The 18,287-nt window shown below is 56.0% G+C and overlaps 1 protein-coding gene across 3 annotated transcripts in view; it reads left to right on the top strand.

The window, feature by feature from the left end:
- CRHR2 (corticotropin releasing hormone receptor 2) overlaps window positions 1-15,993 on the top strand; it is a 45,729-nt gene extending 29,736 nt beyond the window's left edge. For 2 of the 3 annotated variants that reach the window (XM_039229842.1, XM_039229843.1), the window contains 10 exons: window positions 290-375; window positions 1,943-2,052; window positions 2,418-2,535; window positions 4,313-4,466; window positions 4,962-5,022; window positions 6,479-6,551; window positions 12,734-12,819; window positions 12,985-13,120; window positions 13,501-13,542; window positions 14,942-15,993. In XM_039229842.1, the coding sequence (XP_039085773.1) occupies window positions 290-375; window positions 1,943-2,052; window positions 2,418-2,535; window positions 4,313-4,466; window positions 4,962-5,022; window positions 6,479-6,551; window positions 12,734-12,819; window positions 12,985-13,120; window positions 13,501-13,542; window positions 14,942-15,082 (1,007 nt within the window). In that variant the 3' untranslated portion in view covers window positions 15,083-15,993. Of the gene's footprint in view, window positions 1-289; window positions 376-1,942; window positions 2,053-2,417; window positions 2,536-4,312; window positions 4,467-4,961; window positions 5,023-6,478; window positions 6,552-12,733; window positions 12,820-12,984; window positions 13,121-13,500; window positions 13,543-14,941 lie in introns of those variants that run through there. The other variant, XM_039229844.1, reaches the window with a different exon arrangement.
- The last annotated feature ends 2,294 nt before the right edge of the window (window positions 15,994-18,287 follow it).

Genomic DNA, 18,287 nt, shown 5'->3' with positions numbered 1-18,287 from the left:
GGGCTCACAGTCAGGTTCAGTTCCGAATATAATTAAAGAAGGTATACAAAGTGCTCGGCAAAGATTGTGTCAACAATGGGTTTTATCGTGCCTTTTCGCTGCCATGTGTGGGAAGCCTTTTGCACAATCTTCATGTAAATGACTTTCACGTGAACTTTTAGACAGGTGTTGTGTTGCCTGGCTCAGAGAGGCTGAGAAGTATGAACCTTATCCTGTGGGCCCCAGGGAGCCAGGGAGTGTTCTTGAGGAGAGGAGGGACCTACCTCTTGATGGTTGGCATCTCTTATAGGGAACGCCTACAGAGAGTGCTTGGAGAATGGGACGTGGGCTTCCCGGATCAACTACTCACAGTGTGAGCCCATTTTGGACGATAAGGTGAGTGGCTCCCACCAGCCCCAGCCCTGGTCCTTGTGCAATCCGGCCACACCTTTTTGCACTTGTTTCCCTCCCCTGCTCAGTGACACTGCAGTAGAGAAGGGGGACAGGGCCCCCCACCTTTGGGAGAGCTCCGGTGAGCAGAAGACACAACCAAGATGGCATGTGACACAAGAAGGGAATGACGGTGTGACCAGTGTCCCAACATCTAACAAGCTGTGTCACTTCTTCCCTCCACTGGGCCTCAGTTTCCCCATTTGTCATTCTTTTAAAAAAAGTTTTTTTGATGTTTATTTTTAAGAGAGAGAGAGGGAAGGAGGGGCAGAGAGAGAGGGAGACACAGAATCTGAAGCAGGGTCCAGACTCTGAGCTAGCTGTCAGCACAGAGCCCGACACGGGGCTTGAAACCACGAACTGTGAGATCATGACCTGAGCCGAAGTCGGGCGCTTAACCGACTGAGCCACCCAGGCGCCACAACCCCCATCCGGCATTCTGATTCTGCGGCTGCACAGGGAAACAAGCACAATTCCCAGAAGGGTGGGCCCCATAAGAAGTCAGGTCCTGTTCAGACCTCACCAGCCCCCTTGCCCTGGAACCTGACCCCAGGCCCCTGGCAGTGCCAGCCTCCTCCCCTTTGAAGATATGCCTCATTCCTGACCCAACATGATACGTGCCCCCTTCATCCCCTCTTCCTTCACCCATTACAGCTCTCAGGGAGGCTGGAACTTTCCCCACAAAGAAGTTCAGGTTCAGAGGGAAAACGTTTATCTACCCTGAGAAAGTGACTCTACAATATGTGGGCCAAAGGGGGTCTGCAGTGGGGTCACAGCAATGGCTAGTGGGACAGGTCATCAAGGAAAGAAGGGGGCTCCTTCCTGCCAGACCTCTGTCCTCCCCTCCCCACCTCACAGCCCCTCTGAGCAGCGGCAGACCACAGTGGGGGCGGGCGGGGGACAGCCTGCCCTGGCCAGAAGGAGTGTTTTATCGCTGCTTCTGTTTAGAACTGCCAGCACATGGGCATCATTAAAAGGAGACCGGCTTTTCCTCGGTTTTAATATTGTTCCTAACTTCCCTACGGACATCGCACCCCCTCACTGCTACATCCAGGACAGACTGATCCCAAGGCTTCCTCCAGACTTCCCAGAGCGTGCTGCTTCTGGGGCAGGAGGGCAGGTTGGCTCCTCTGTACAGATGTGAAAACTGAGGCCCAGAGATAGAAATCGACTCACAGCTGCTCAGCCAGTGAGGGTCTGAGCTGGATTAAACACAGGTGTGGCAATTCCCAGTCCAGAATTAAAGAGACAATAAAATCCAGAGAGCCACACTTTGGGCATATCTCAGAATACGCTGTGTCCAACCCTGCCGCCAAACTGCATGTCAGGAGGCCTGATTACAGGAGCCACTCATGGCCACTCATGGCCAACAGGAGCCAGGTGTGGTGGTGACCCTTGAAGCCACTTCTGCCTCCCGGGGCAGGACACACAGGGTGGCCGTAGCTAGAGTGCCCAGCCAAACCCTCATGTGCCCCGTGCCTCCGTCCTCCTGTGTATGTGTCTGTCTGTCCAGCAGAGGAAGTACGACATGCACTACCACGTCGCCCTTGTCGTCAACTACCTGGGTCACTGCGTTTCTGTGGCAGCCCTCGTGGCCGCTTTCCTGCTTTTCCTGGCCCTGCGGTGAGTCCACTTCTGCCCACTGCTGCTTTTCCGTGCCCCTCCCCCCACAGCAGCCCTTCCCCCCCTCCCAGACATTCTCGCCTCCGCTCTGAGGGCCCTGAGGCCAGTGGACAGAGAGGTTGGGGGGAGGTGCCAAGCCACCAACCTGTCACAGGCTTACAGGATGCAAAGGGGGAACTGAGAGACCCAGCCAGGGCCACCACAGGCAGGAACGTGGCCGCTGGTGCAGACCTGCCTTCACCCCAGGCCGAATCTCTCTCTACCTGGCCACGGGAGCCACCATCCCCGCTGATCCCTGACCCCAGGCAGAGCCCATCTCCGCTAACTCCTGCTCCCGGCCGACCCCCGACCTGGGCCTCCCACAGGAGTATCCGCTGCCTGCGGAACGTGATTCACTGGAATCTCATCACCACCTTCATCCTGCGAAATGTCATGTGGTTCCTGCTGCAGCTCATCGACCACCAAGTGCATGAGAGCAATGAGGTCACTGGGCTTGGGGCTGGGGGGCTCCGGGCTCTGGCGGCACCCTCTCTTGCCCAGTCCTCGGGTGGAGGCCTGGCTTGAGCTCACCTCAACCCCAGTCATTATCCCTCCAGGGCTGGGGCCAGAGGCAGGGCTGGATAAGGGTGGGGGCAGGGGGGCACTGCCAGGCAGCACTAAGCTCACACGAGACTGGCTTATCCTGTCCCACTCCCTGTCTTCTGAATTCAGGCCCTCCAAGAGACCCCTTAGAGAAGAAGAGGCTGGAATTGCACTCTGTTGACCTTTATCTCACTTAATTCCGATGAGATACCTGTAGGGATTATTCCCCCATTATACAGACATGGAAACTGAGGCTCGGGGAGGTTACATGGCTCTGTAATGATGCCTCTACATCTAAGCCAGCAGGATCTCGACCCAGCCATCCCATGTGTTTGCTACCCACCCCTGGAAGTGTGTTGACTGCTGCTGTACTGTGTCCAGGTCACCAAGACCAATGAAGCCAAGCAGAGTTCTGTGGCACACCGTTAGAGAGCCTCAACACCTGTTCTTTGGATGGCAGGCCTGCGCAGACGTGCAGCCTGGTTTGACCCTTAACTGGGCCCCATATTAAGCCCTGCCTCGGTGCTAACTGAATTCAACCCCATTTTGGGTCTCCTGCAGCCCAATATTAGTTTGAGCTCATAAACTGTTGCTTAACTTGGAGAAAAAGCAGGGTTCACGGCGGTGGGGTGGGAGGGAGAGCCGCGGAGGCGGAGACTAGTGCAGCACAGGGCCATCTGACAGCCAGTGCTGTCGGAGCCAGACAGAGAGGGAGGGTCAGAGAACTGCCACCACGGAGCTCCTCTGACCACCAGTTCCCGGATCTCGGCCTTGGCTCTGAGGGTGCCCGGGGGATGAAGCCTGGGGAAACATGGCCAGGGAGGACTTGTTGAGTAGAGCTCTGGCCTGGAGGCCTGAGACCTGGCCTTGGCTCGCTGTGGCCCCGGACAGGCTTTTTCTCTGCCTGCATACCCATTTCCTGTCTGCAGGGTATTAGGAAAGGTAGCCCTGTTCAAAGGGACAAGGACAAATTCCCCTCTGCCAGGAAGGCGAATAACAACAACCCTCATTCCTTGGTGCCTGCCTTAGTGACCCTCATCTCCTTCAACTGCCCTGTGACAGAGCAGTATTATTTTCTCCGGGTCCCACTGAGGCTCAGAGAGATGTGGTGACTCGCCCGGCTTGGTGAATTTCCCTCTGTAGCCACCATGATCATACCAAGCCCAGAATGTTCCCAAACCAGAGATTTTGGGGAACCTCTCCATAGTGGCAGCTCACTTTCATAACCCCTGTACTATTATTTATATGACGACTTTCTTTTTATGGACTCCCTCCTTTTTTCCTACATGCAGTTTCATATTGGGATGGCAACCAGCCTGACTTGCTGTAGATTGAAGGTGACTCTCAGGAAAATGACCACAAAAACACAACAGTGTTGTTCGGTCCTAGGCCCTGCCTGCAGAAAGCTCAGAGCCGGGCTCCCCTTTCTCTGTGAACAAGGGAGATTATAAAGCACTGGGGAGAAGCCAAAGAAGGAACCAGTGGAGGCTGGCGCCTTAACGGGTTCTGAAACCATGAAAGAGAAATGGTGGAGGCTGACGCTTCCCAGAGTGAGATTGGAGGGTATTTAACACCATGTCCACTAGATGACTCGGATGTCCTGACTTTGGTGGGCGCTGGGGTCGCGTACTTGGGCCCCGGCCCCGGGCGGCCCCTGACCACCGCCTGCCCCATGCAGGTCTGGTGCCGCTGCATTACCACCATCTTCAACTACTTCGTGGTGACCAACTTCTTCTGGATGTTCGCAGAGGGCTGCTACCTACACACGGCCATTGTCATGACCTACTCCACCGAGCGCCTGCGCAAGTGGCTCTTCCTCTTCATCGGATGGTGTGAGGTTCCCTGGGGGACGGGGGCCCTGCAGGGCCTAGTGGGGAGGGGGCACTGTTGACGAGGTCACTTCCCTTCATCTTGGGTCCAAGGACAGGTCCACAGCACTGCCTGATGCAGCCACTCCCTTCCATCGCTGGTGAGGAAGGAGCAAATTGTCCTTCCAAAAGAACAGTGTATGAATAGCCCTCCTCTGCCTGGAAAGACCAATCCAAGGATCTATGTCTCTCTCCTGGGAGAAGCCAGCCAGTCCACTTCTCTGTCCGACCGTCTCAGAAAATCATGCTGTCCCCTCATCTGTCTGACCTGTTTAGAGGGGGGTGCTGAGAGAGGGAAGGGTGGGGTCAGCGTCTAGGTCAGGCCCCTCTTGGGGCCAAGGATGACCATGCACTTGGTGATTGGTTCTAGGCCCTTTGTGGTCCCTTCACCCTGTGTTCTACAGGAGGGTCCTTGTCCATCTGTCTGTCTGCTGGAGCCTGTGTGTGTCCTTCTTTCAGGCATCCCCTGCCCCATCATCGTCGCCTGGGCCATTGGCAAACTCTACTACGAAAATGAACAGTAAGTAGGGCCAGCCGGCCGCGGGGGTCAGAGGGGTGTTAGGAAAGGTCAGCCAAGGGCTCCAGCCCAGCCATGGGGCAGGAGCTGAAGTCCTTCCCGGACAGATTTACTTCCCATTGTCCTTAAATTGGAAAAAAAAAAAAAGCCCTGGCACCTAGGGGTACTCATGTGGTAGGTATCAGATCAACTTTGTTGATTTGAGTTGGGAATTGTGGCTCCTTTACTATGCCCTAACACATGGTCTCCTTTGACCTTTGGTAAGGCCTCCCCCTCGGAGTGGCAGGTCTGGCGAAGACAGGAGGCTTTCAGCCTAGAGCACATCCAAGGCTGTGTCACTGAGCCTCTTTCACTGAGCCCTGGTGCTTGTTTTCTTCAGGCATCCCAGTCTCTACCTAGGGTACCTTGTCCCATCTTGGGACCCTCCCTGCGCCAGAGAGGTTGATATATAAGCCACACCCAGGTGATGGCAGTTCTGGCCATGGGTCAACCAAGGAGTGGCTGGGAAGTTGGGTGCCTCCAGCTGAAAATAGAGGGGCCAGGGGAATGCCAGCCTCTGGATACAAATCTCTAAGGAGTCTCTGAGGCTGGAGAGGGATTTGGGAGCAGGGGCAGAGTTGGGGTGGGCTCCAAGAGCTCAATGTTGGGAAGAGCTCCTAATGATAAAAACTACCCAAGAATAAGAAGGCTGCCTTGTAGGGTAGTGAGGTTCCCGTCAAAGGGGGTGTTCAAGCAAAGACCCGAAACCTCAGAGCTGGGAGGTACCAGGGGAGATTCCTATCTAAGACAGTGTGCACTGGATGACCTCTAAGCTTTCAGAGGACACAGCCGGAGTTTCCCCAAGTCCATGTGGACCTTTCTGAAGTGCAACCGGAGTTGTTGACTGAGCCGGACTGTGCTCTGGTCCCACTCTTCCCCTGAACATAAGCTTCTCCACTCGCCAGTATCCCCAAAGAATAACCGAGCCTCTGGGAACAGCTGGCTCCTTTCACTGGGTGAATGAGGCTCAGCTCAGAGAAAGGCCGGGGTTCAGGCCCGGAGACAGCTCCCGCCTCTACATCTGCTGCTTTGTGTGGTTGAGCACCTGGCACATGGAGCGGCCGGTTCCGAGCGATGCAGAAACAGGTAGTACAGGGTGGCTGGGCCCTGGGCCAGCAAGGGAGGGACTGACTCTCCTACCACTCATGAGCCTCCTGCATGGCCAGCCCTGGGCCAGCAGTCTGGAATGGGGAGGCGGGATGAGGAAGAGGAGGAGGAGACCCAGGTCTCCAGCTGGGGAGACCAGGCGCTCCATGGAAGGTGAAGCCCAAGGGCGAGCCAAGAAGGGCCCAAGCTTTTGGGGAAGCACAGACTAGAGACTGGATCCCAGGAAGGGTCAAGCCGGAGAACCCTGGGCCGGGTCTGCTGTGGTGCCTGGACACGGCACAGCAGGCCACTTACAGCCACCCCGTCTTTGCAGGTGCTGGTTTGGCAAAGAGCCTGGTGACCTGGTGGACTATATCTACCAGGGCCCCATCATTCTCGTGCTCCTGGTAGGTCCTCATGGGGACTGGAGTGGGGTGGGCATCAGGAGGGCAGCAGAGGACCTACCCGGCAGAGATGTTGGGGAAGCATGTGGCCCCCTGCACATACTCTGTACACACCACCCCTTCCCGGCCGCCCCCCACTCTCCCTCTCCACGATCCATGCCCTGGTGCGTCCCCCTCACCTCTGGCCCTTGGGTGCTTTTTCTGGGCAGAGAATGGTTCTGACTGGTAGTTTTCTAGTGCCTCCCACATCTGATGTCCCCTTGCCAGGTACTGAGACAGCCAGGCGAGGGGAAAGCCGGTGGCAAGAGAAGGGCGTATAGACTTCTGTTCAGCTCCGACCGACATCCCCCTCTGCCCCCTGCACCCCCCCTCCAGGGCCCAGCCCACCACCCCCAGCCTGGAGCAGCGGTACCAGAATGGAGCGTAATGAGCAATTGTTCCTTGTCCGGCTCCCCGCCCTTTGCCAAGTGTATTCGCATCTAAGGTATAATTGCCGCCACGTCTTTAATCCATAACGAGCGTTAATTAAGGTAGAGTTTAAGTAGAGGCTGCATTCTGCAAAAACGAACCCATTATATATCATACATTTAAAAAAAAGAGACATGCAAAAAAGCCCCATAAGAAATTGGCATTTACGTAAGACATTTCAGGCTTGGTAATTTCAGGCTCCCGAATGCACCAGCTTCCTTAAAGGGCCACCCGCTCCTTGTGGGTACGATCGCCATCCTCCTCCTGTACACAGCAGGTGCCTAATGGGGGTTCTTTGGTCTACCTTGGAGACAATTACTGTTTGCCTCTTTCACTTCCTGACTCTCCTCCTTTTTTGTGACTTCTTCTGGGATGCGTGTGACCCCCATCTCTGGAGTGTCCTTGATGTATATGAACTGGAGATGACTAGGAAGGTTTCTACCCGCTGCCTGAAATTCCACCATCAGAAATTCCACTTCGTTTCAAAGGCAGAAGTAGTGATTGTCCTTGGAGTCCCAGCTGCAATGAGTCACTCATCCCCACCCCGTGTGAATGGAAACCCCTTGAGACCCATCCCCTCCCAGCCAGCTGCTGTGAGCCCTTCGTGGAGGGATAGGGCTTTTCGTGAATCCGGGACCCTGCCAAGGAAGTCTGGCCTGGGTGGGGAATCCGCAGGAGTGGGGAGGGAGCCCTGGCCGCGAGGCCGTTGGGCAGTAGTAAGGAAATGCAGGGGAGACAGGTACGGGAGGGCTCCATGTCAGCCGCCACTCCCCGCCTGCCCTTCCATGCCTCTTTCTCTGCGTCCACCCTCACCGCTTGGCCCAAGAGCCCTTTGCTTCTCTTTGGGGCCCAGCCCACGTCCAGCTATTACACGTACAGGGTTTCCAGGTTCCAGCTGGAACTGAGCTAATGAAGACAGGGCTTCATTACTTCCAAATCTCGTATCGTCAATGCCTGGACATGGGAATGATGATCCCCATTTTACAGATGAAGAAACTGAGATGGGACTGCCAGCTGAGCTGAGACTCGGGGCCGGTCACCCACTGCTTGCCTGTCCTGTCCATGAGATACATGCTCAGTACTCTGTCACCCTGCCCTCCCCCAGGGGTTCACAGCTGCACTTCTGCTGCCGGAAGGCATGAACAGACTTATTGCCAGGTTCCGGGAAGTGAATGGGCTGGTTCAGTTTGTAGGAGGCTGTTGTCCCTGTGTTGTCATGGGAAAGGCATGCGGCACTTCTTGGGCTCCACTCTGGACCAGGCTCAGGGCTCAGTGCTCTCCATGAGTATTTTCACCTGTGCCAGCCTTCTCAGACAGGCTCTGTGGTAGCCCTTTTGGACCGGTGAGGAAGCAGAAGCTGGGGAGGCTAACTGAGCAGCTTGCCCAAGGCCGCACGAATGCCAGTCGAATAGCCAGAATTAGAGCCATGCGGCAAGAATGTGTGTGGGGCGTTCCAGGGAGAGGTGGTCCAAGGAAGTACAGCGGGGGAGGGGGGGAGTGGGAGACAAGGGTGAGGTGATGAGCTGGCTTCGAAGGATGCAGCCACGCAGAAGAGTCTCAGGATTGCCCGCCGTGGACGGTTTGGAAGCTAGGTTATGAATCCACACGCTTCATGCCTCATCAGTGGAGGTTGCTCTGGGGACATGAGACCCCCATATTTCCAGGTCCCCCCGCTTTGAGGCTGAGCTAACTCCCCTGGCACCAGAGGAAGCCCAAGGCTGAGAAACGTCCCTTGCAGCTGCTGGTGAACACAGGGCCCCGGGCCCCCGCACCTATAGGGTGCGGCACCTTGGGTCTGTCTGACTAAAGTCTCCTCGCTTGATGCCGCCCCCAGCAATGACCTAGCAAATATAAATTGTAGACCCCTCGCCTACCACTGGGAATGTCTGGGGTGAGGGGGGCCCAGATCTGCATTTGGACCAAGGGCCCCAGTTACCTCCGATGTGTACACTCTAGTTGGAGAACCGCAGTACCTGGGGCCCTGCCTGGCAGGGATGTGCGATGCCTGGTTCTCTGTGGCCCAGCTAGGGCCCCGCACGCGATGGGCTCAGGACGCAGGCCTTTGAGGCTTCACCTGCCTAGAAAATGCCAACAGGAGGGGAAAACAGGCATCCAGTGAGGACCAGGTCTCCAGACCTGGTCTCCAGGTTTCTGAAGGCATCCCCAATGCCATCTGGACAGGTCACTGGGCTCCACAGATGCACGGGGCTGGGACAGGCCGGCCGTGTGTAACTGCCCCGGCACATGTGCAGTACAAGAGGCTGAGAGCTAGGGAGCGGTGAGAGAGGGACCTGGGACGTCCTCGCAGCGCCCCGGTAAACCTGCCCAATACCCAGAACTGGAGGGAGCAGAGGACATCCATCCCCGAGGCCGGGAACCATGTCCGAAGCCCAGGAGGCAGTAATGGCATCCCCTTCCCCCTCCCCTCCTTGCCTGCCTCTGCACGAGTGCCGGTGTGGTTGGAGCAGGAGGGTCTCCCATGAGCACCAGGACTTAGCAAGTACCCTCCCCCTCGCAGGGGTGGAGAGGGCCCACCGTACCCATGCGCTGGAGGTTAAGAGCCAGTGAGCCGCATCTGTTTACCTTCTCTGTCTTGGTGGGAGGCCATATGCTGTGTGGCATCCTGGAGCCAGCACTGGCGGCAGCCACCTGGGATTTGTGGTGTGATCCTGGGGGAGCTCTTTGCTTGGAGCCTCAGTTTCTCCACTTTCTCCCAGTTTCTCACCTGTAACCCGAGGCTGCCAGTCCCTGCTTCACGGGGTCGCCGTGAGGACCAGCGGCCTCCAGATGCACGTGCACTGCCCAGCACCCGGAGCCACAGGTTTGGACCCTGTGCTGATGGGCCATGTGGTGCTATCCTGAGCTCTGATCCCCCCTCCCCAGTGCTTAGTGCCTTCCCTCTAGTTCCTTACGTCTAGCCCAGATCTCACGAACTCCTGCAGGAGCGGCTGTCTGATGCGCGAGGCCAGCTGCCTCGGTTCGAATCCTGACACCGAGTCTGTGGCATGGGCAAGCGATATAGCCTATCTGAACCTCAGTTTGTACGTCTGTAACATGGGAATAACAATCACACCTACCACCTAAGGCTGCTGCTTGAAGAGTAGCCAGGAAGCGCTTCAAACAAAACCTGGAATGGGAACACCGAATCTCCCTTGTCTGTCCTGGTAGCAACCGTACTGTCCAGACCCCCAGTCTGGGCCTGACACCCACCACCACCTGCCATGCCGGAGCTGTGGCCAGGCCAGGGTGCTCCTCCCACAGAGCCTCATGAGGAACTAACGTGCCAGTGGGGACCCAGGCTGCTGGCAGCAGCGCCCTTGGACACACGGGGCAGGAGGGTGCGAGGCTGGACTTCTGCGGGGCAGTTTCTCCACAGGGTCTGGCCGCACCCTCTCCCCTTGGCATTCCCAGAGCCCATGCCACGCAGGCTGCCCTAGGAGCATCCCAGGCTGGGAGGGCTTCGCGGCAGCTGTTGTAGAAGCAGGTAGATAGATTCCACTATCTGGGCTCAGCGCAGCCACAGAGGCCGCCGGCCGGCCTACCTCCCCGACCCCAGGGCTTTCTCCCCTGGCTCTTTCTCTGCTTGGAACACAGTTCTCCACCTTCCTTCAGTTCTCAGCTCAAGTGCCAGTTCTCTAGGCCTTTCTGAGCCACTTCCCTCCCTCTAGACCACAAGACTTCTGGGAACAGGGGCCTGACCCATGACAAGTCAGTTTGATGAATGAATGAATGAATGAATGAATGAATAAAGAGACTAGGTTGGTCAAGGTTAGGGGATAGTAAGCAGTGCTCATTGAAGAGCTGGGATTTGTGGGGGTGGAGGGGGAAGGAAGGTCCAGGAATGGAAAGCTCCATGTGGCTGGATGGTGAGAGGCTCCCTGGAGGAGGGGGAAGGTGCCGGTGGGAGGGAGAGGTGGAGAAGATGCAGTGGAGGGCGAGGCTGGGAACCATGCTCACAAGGGAAGAGTGACTTCCGGGCTGCACAGACCCAGGCTGAGAGGCGGTGGGGACAGCATCACTAACTGCCTGCGTCACAGGAGTAGAGAGGATCAGCCTTGTCTCCCAGATCCTCCGCACTAGACCCTGTCCCTGCTCTTGGCCTCAGCACATGGGACAGGACCCTGCAGCCTTAGAGGTGCTCTGCAACTCACTGCCAGAATGGATGGGTGTGTGGGTGGATGGACGGGTGAGTAGATAAGCTGATGAATGGATTGTTGAGTAGATATTTGGATGGATGGATGGGTAATTGAATGAATTGGTACATGGGTTGATGAATAATGGGTAAATAGACCTAATGCAGGGAATATGGCAGAAATGAGAATAGATTTTGATTCCAACAGCCTCTGCTTTCAGAGAAGTCAGAATGAATCAGAAAAGGTCAAGTATTTTGTGTCATTTGTATGAGAAAATTAGGATTGACCTATGTGTTATGGTGACCTTGTGATCTGAGGAAATAAGCCAGAAACCCCAGGGGCTGGAAGTGAGATGAGCCTTAAGAAGAAGCAGAGCACAGCCGGCCACTGGCTGAAGGCTTGCCGCCCACCCCAGACCCTGGGCTCCCCAGGCCATGCTGCCATGGGCAGGAGAGCAGCCGGCTGTGGCTGATGTCTGCCGGGACCCCCACTCCCAGCCTGGGGGTTGTTGCCGGATCTTAGGAAGCCTTAAGAAGTGACGGATTCTTGGGACAGAGACTCGGGAGGAAATTTGTGTATGTGCACACATATGCACTCACGCATGTGCACATGCATGAGCCAGCAGACACCCTCTGACTCCTGTGCACTTTCTCGGGAGGGATTCCCAAGAAAGGGAATCTCACTTTCCTGTCTGCTCACACGTGGGGATGGATATAGGGAAACACTGGCACACCCACGCCCCCAGATACACGTTCACAAATGAACACACTCTGAGGCAAACACACTCCCACAGGCACAGAGAACAGACCCACTGGAAGGTTTGACCCACCCCAGACCCGTCACACAGACAAGCTGGTGCACATGGACAGGACACTTGGGGCCCATGGTGACCATACACGGCATGAGGATGGCTCAGGAGGCCCCCTGGGCAGGTCCCAAGAAGAGGCTGTGTGCCTGGCCTCTGAGGCTGAGAAAAGGCTCAGAATGAAGATAAATGAGTCCCTTCCAGGAGCCTTGGAGTCAGCCAAGCAGATCATTCATCTCCATTGCCTCAGATGTGTCTGTGAAGGTTCTAGAGCTTTCCTGGATGCAGGGGAGGGATGGTGAGAGATTAGTTACTCCTAATGGCCGCATCTGCTCGAAGGGTAGAAGGGCCTCAGGGAATCCCTCAGTCAACAACTGGGGACCCACAGCAGAGAGGGCAAGGGACTAGGGGAGAGCCCTGGCCCCGGCTCCTGTGGCGTTCCAAGTGGGGCAGGGGTTTGGAAACTTTCTGAGGAGCTGCCTCTCAGAAAAAGTGGACTTTGTGGCCTGTTCACTGCCTCTGAGGCTGCTTTTCCTCCCTTGGGTCTGGAGGTGGGGAGGCAGGCTCTGGAGCCCTCAGGTGACAAGGAATTGGGCAGAGTGTCTGCCTGTCCTGGTGAGGGAGAAACAGAGGCCCCAGGCCCCCGGGCAGGGGCTGGGGTGGCCGGGAGGATGGATGTGTGCGCAGGACATGGCTTCACTGGGTTCCAGGGAGCAGAGACTGCCTCTTAATTCATTCCCCACCTCATGGTCCCTCCTTCTTGCCTGCTTCCCCTCCAGATCAATTTTGTATTTCTCTTCAACATCGTCAGGATCCTAATGACAAAATTGCGAGCGTCCACCACGTCCGAGACAATCCAGTACAGGTGAATGGCAGGCACCTCAGCCCCTGGAGGTGGGGGGCCCCCTCGGTCCTCAGAGCCCTCTCCCGGGGAGCCTGCTCAGGGTCCCAGAAGAAACGTCACCCGAGTGAGGCCCCCTGCCTGCTGTGTGGTCTCAGACCAGTCTTGTCACCCTCTCATCCCCCTTAGGAAGGCAGTAAAGGCCACCCTGGTTCTGCTGCCCCTTCTGGGCATCACCTACATGCTCTTCTTCGTCAACCCTGGGGAGGACGACCTGTCGCAGATCGTGTTCATCTATTTCAACTCCTTCCTGCAGTCATTCCAGGTGGGGCACATGACCTGCTGGGGACTCCTTCCTGACCTAGAATGCTGGGGCACCGAGGCCCTCCCAGAGACTTCATGCAGGGCTGGCGGACATGTTTTCACCCTGAAATACAAATGGCCATTGGCACCCCCGCCCCAGGGTGGGCTCACCTCCTGACTGGGTCATGGTCACCCTAGCCTGCACCTCCCGAAGGCCCAGCACCTTGTTCTGAGGACTCAGGGCAGCCTGTCACTTGCAGTGGGCCCCAGTACACCTGCACCGTGAGGGCGGGGCTCCCCCCAGCTATGAGCCTCCGGGGATCCTGGGGGCGGAGTGTCCTGGGCCATCCCTGCAGAGTGCTCGCCAGGCAGGTCTCTGACTCCTCCCTCCTTCCTTTCCAGGGGTTCTTTGTGTCTGTCTTCTACTGCTTCTTCAATGGAGAGGTAGGAGACCAGGCTCCGGGGCAGCCCTCAGTCCCCACTCCAGTGGAGTCGCCCAGGTGTTTGGAAGTGCCTGGCTCCCTGGCCCCGCCGAGCTCTGCCTTGGACAGGGGAGGGGAAGGCCGAGGAAGCCACCCAGCTCTGGCACACAGCAATCCTGCCTGAGGGTCTCAAACCAGTTTAGAAGGTCGACTGAGCCGGCCAGAAACAATATGCCAGCACTTTGCAGATGCACGTGGAGAGCTGGAGGAGCAATAATCAGAGGCGCCCAGGCTGCAGGGTCCCGTACGAGAGGGAGGCCCGAACACAGGTGGTGACGGGAAAGTGTGGCAGGAGAGAGTCATGTGTGAGCCGTGCGCCCAGGCCTTTATGGACCCAGGGAGTGGGAAGGGCACCAGCACGTTCTCCCAGAGAAGATCACACACCTTCAGGCCAACTCCAGGGAGCGAGGCAGGGGGGTCAGCCTGGTTAGCTCACAAAGCCCAGCTCTTAGTGTGGCCAGCTTGGGAGAAAGGCTCACATAGGCCTATGGTGCTTGGGGATGCACGGCGGGTTATGGGGCAGAGAGCAGACCCAGTCCCCAGGTCCTGAGAGCTTCCAAACGGGAGGAGAGCCAGTGCCATCCTGAGGCTCGTCACCTGCCTGTGCAGAAGGTGACAGTGGGCTGTCTCTGTCGAGGAAAGCAAACTGCAGATGGGGACATCCAGCAGCAGCGACTGGCCGGGGCTGGAGGGCAGGGACAGAGCTGCTAAAGCAAACAGACAATGAATGTCTAGGGGGCATTTATTCTGTCCAGCCATGTGTTAAGCTAGCATATGGGGAGGATGACCCATACCGCAGAAAAAATTCCTGCCATACAAATGAGAAGAATGCAGCACTGGCAACGATCAGGTTTTGAGACGAATAGAACCATTAGCTTTCCATCTCAGCGGCACACACCGTGGCCAGTGAGGCAGAGTCTGTCAGCAGGTGGAGGAGGTTGGAGGAAGGACTTTGGGGTGTGTGCGTGGGGTGCCCAGTATGCAAGGGGAGCTCGCAGATTAGCAGATGCCCTTGGAGAGCGAGAGGCAGATCCGTGGAGCTGCTGCCTTGGTCCCGCCATAGCGATGAGGTGGCAGAGGGAGGGGGCAGGGAAGGCGGTGGGTCCCAAGGAAGTGGGAGCTTCTCCAGGAGAGGGATGAGGACAGGGGGACCTGGTCACTGGAGAGGTGTGAGATTCCAAGGTCAACGGCTTCAGGGAAAGGACCGACCGGTTTTGGAACCAGCCAGTCCTTGGGTGTGAGGGTGGCGGTCAGGAGGGCACCCCGCCTCCCTTTAAGGGCTCTGCAAGGGGCAGGGACTCCCTGGTCCCAGGACTGGAGCCCGCAGGCTGAGCCTCTGCCCCCCTCCCCCGCCCCTGTAGGTGCGCTCGGCCGTGAGGAAGAGGTGGCGCCGCTGGCAGGACCACCACTCGCTCCGAGTGCCTGTGGCCCGGGCCACGTCCATCCCCACGTCGCCCACACGGATCAGCTTCCACAGCATCAAGCAGACGGCCGCCCTGTGACTCCCCCGCCACCCCGCTCGCCCATCACTCCACCTTCAGGACAGCTTCCCCATCCTTGTGTGGCGCCTGTCCCTGGGTTCACCTTGCTGCACGGGCCCTGGTGGGGGCAGAAGGGAGAGAAGAGGCCAGCTGGCCAGCCCAGCCAGCCCGGGAGAGGCTGTCAGGAGCCGGGGCCAGCCGGGCCGGAAGTGTCAGGGCAGAGGGAACAGAGGGAAGTCGCAGAGACGACCCCCCCCCCACCCAGAGGAGCAGGCATTTGCCCACACCAGCCTCTCTCACTGCATCCTCACCATAGCCCCATTCACAGAAGAGGAAACTGAGGCCCAGAGCCGGGAGGGGCCTGCCCAAGTCAGGGCAGCTAGTTCTCAGCAGAGCTGGGGGAAGGGGGGCTGCCCTACTCAGTGCAGTTGGCCCTGCCTTCTGCCTCCATGCTCAGTGCCGCCCTCTGCAGTTGAGGGGGGTGGTCACAGCAGCAGGAAGTAAAGGATTAATCTGGCTTCATCCCAGGGACTCTCACCTACACCCCCACCCCAGACCAGGTTGTCTCTCTGCCCCTTCCCAGCCATCCTCCTGTCCCTGGGGCCTTGCGAAGGCTGCTGCTTCCTGTCTTGGGGGAGCTCTTCTCCACAGGCTCAGGGCCTTGGGGAGGGACGTGTGTGGAGGAAGACACAACCAAGGCAGCCATACGCTCCCAGGCCAACCAGATGCCTAGGCTGGAGAAATGAGGAGGAGGCGGCTGCCCCCACCCCGCCCTGGGGCAAGGAGTAGGATTGGAACATCAGAAACCAAAGTGGGTGTTTGGTGATTGGCACTAACCTCTCAGCCCCCTCCTCAGACTGGGCTTCATTTCAGCCTCGCCTTCAGAAGAAACATCTCTGCTCTCGGTGCAATAAACCATGCCTCTGTGGAAACGGCCTTCCCTCAGGTCAAGTCAGCCAGGCACGGGAAGGGGTGCTGTGGCCGGGGACGGAGGGCTGGATCCATTCTCATTTGTGAGCCCATAGCCCAGCGCCTAGGGCTGGCTCTCCGTCTCTAACCTCTGTGTCTGCAGGTCTGTCCCTTATCGTTCCCCCGGGACAGTGTCTGCCGCTCCCCGCCAACCGAGGGCAGGTTAATTCAGCCCAGAGGACAGGTACAGCTCACGTGTCATGCCACAGCCCGCCCCAAAGGCCAGTGTCCTGAAATCAGAGGCAATTGTAGACAAGGCCCCATAGTCTCCCTGAACAAAACCATGGGGGGATTTCCAGGAGAGGGTGGGAGTGCAAGGGACAGACTGAGAGGCCATCAGGCCAGCATTCAAAAGGGCTTTTCCTCTAGGAATACCCCCAAAACATCGTTTTTTGTAATCATGTATCCCATCTTGCATTTTTTAAAGCTGACATCTAATATTTGTTTTACATAAATTTTTAAATGTGCGAGAGAGTGATAACTGGCATTTGGCAAATATTTACATTTTATCTAAAAATTTTTTTTCATGTTTATTTATTTTCGAGAGAGAGAGAAAGAGAAAGAGAGAGCAGGGGAGGGTCAGAGAGAGAGACGGGGATGCAGAATCTGAAGCAGTCTCCAGGCTCTCAGCTGTCAGCACAGAGCCCGATGCAGAGCTTGAACTCATGGACTGCACAATCATGACCTGAGCTGAAGTTGGACGCTTAACCGACTGAGCTACCCAGGCGCCCCAACTATTTACATTTTAAAATAAAACTGCCACAACACTTTAAAACATGTCATTCAGAATCCCAGCACAACAATGATCGAATAGCCACCCTCATCTGTTTAAAGACACACGCTAACCAACTAGCTCTCCCTCAATAGTAAAAAATTTTACATTGTTCCTTTTCTCTTTGAACTTGTCTTCATTCCATTTCCCCTATAGAATTTTACAGTGATGCAGTATTTTTATGGTGGAAAGTCCTTCATTGCTCGCCTTATCGTACTTCTCTGCCACAAAACATATTTAGAAATGGAAATGGAAATCTTTTCTGTAACCAAAGCTTGTAGGAGTTTTTTTGAAAACTCCTTCCAGATTGAGTTGTTACAACTATTTTTCACATAAAATATAGTATACAGTTGATTAACAAAACACAGACACCAAAAGTTTACCAAAAGTAAAATGTTAAATGTCAAAAGAAAAATGTATTGAAAACACATTTTAATGGACTGCATGGGACTTTCATTGTTCATGAATCCGCGGGTGAATATTTATTGCTGGAATGATTCAGGACTCAGCATCTTTTCTTCTCTTTTTTTTTTCTTTTTCGTTTTTATAGCTCCTTTTGTACATAAAAAGGTAGATGTCACATAAATAAGTAGATGTCACTTTGTTCTCTGAACTCCCAAGACGTACGCCAAAAAAAAGCGTAGTGATCCATCATCAAAAATTACATGTCAGCCACTTGATTAAGTCCTCTTATTATTAAAAATTTTTTTTTGTTTATTTATTTTTGAGACAAAGAGAGACAGAGCATGAGCGGGGGAGGGGCAGAAAGAGGGAGACACAGACTAAAGCAGGCTCCAGGCTCTGAGCTGTCAGCACAGAGCTCAACGTGGGGCTCAAACCCACAAACCTCGAGATCATGACCTGAGCCAAAGTCGGACACTTAACCGATTGAGCCACCCAGGCACCCAGATTAAGTCTTCTTTAAATCTGGCTGAAGGGGCCGCCTAGGTGGTTCATTTGGTTAAGCACCCTACTTCGGCTCAGATTATGATCTCAAAGCTTGTGGGTTCGAGCCCCTCGTCGGGCTCTGTGCTGACAGCTAGTTCAGAGCTTGGAGCCTGCTTCTGATTCTGTGTCTCCCTCTCTCTCTGACCCTCCCCTGCTCACACTGCCTCTCTCTCAGATATAACTAAAACATTTAAAAAAAATCTGGCTGAAAAAAACGAATTGAAAGATATCAGCTTTGTCAATGGCTTGACTACCCAGGGAACCTGGGAGCCACCTGGCACTTGGGCTGAGCCAGGAGAGGTTCATCGCATGATGTGCAGCAAAGTGGGGCCACCAAGTGCCTGTTGGAGAATGAGCCTGTAGAGGACAGTGATGCCAGCGGGCATGGCAGGTGTGGAGCCTCTGTGGGGTGGGGCGTGGGAGGTGACACGACATTTCCCTGCTGACAGGGTCTGTGGGGGAGGTGCTGCCTGCCGGCTGAAGCCTCAGGACTGGCTTCCTGTGGAGGAGGCCACCAAGCAGCAGAAAACGGACAAA

This window comes from Hyaena hyaena, unplaced genomic scaffold (genome assembly GCF_003009895.1).
Source record: "Hyaena hyaena isolate Hyena2069 unplaced genomic scaffold, ASM300989v1 scaffold_40, whole genome shotgun sequence".
In the NCBI taxonomy this organism is placed as follows: domain Eukaryota; kingdom Metazoa; phylum Chordata; class Mammalia; order Carnivora; family Hyaenidae; genus Hyaena; species Hyaena hyaena.
The sequence above is the reverse complement of the archived record's forward strand: the minus strand, read 5'-3'. Positions and strand labels throughout refer to the sequence as shown.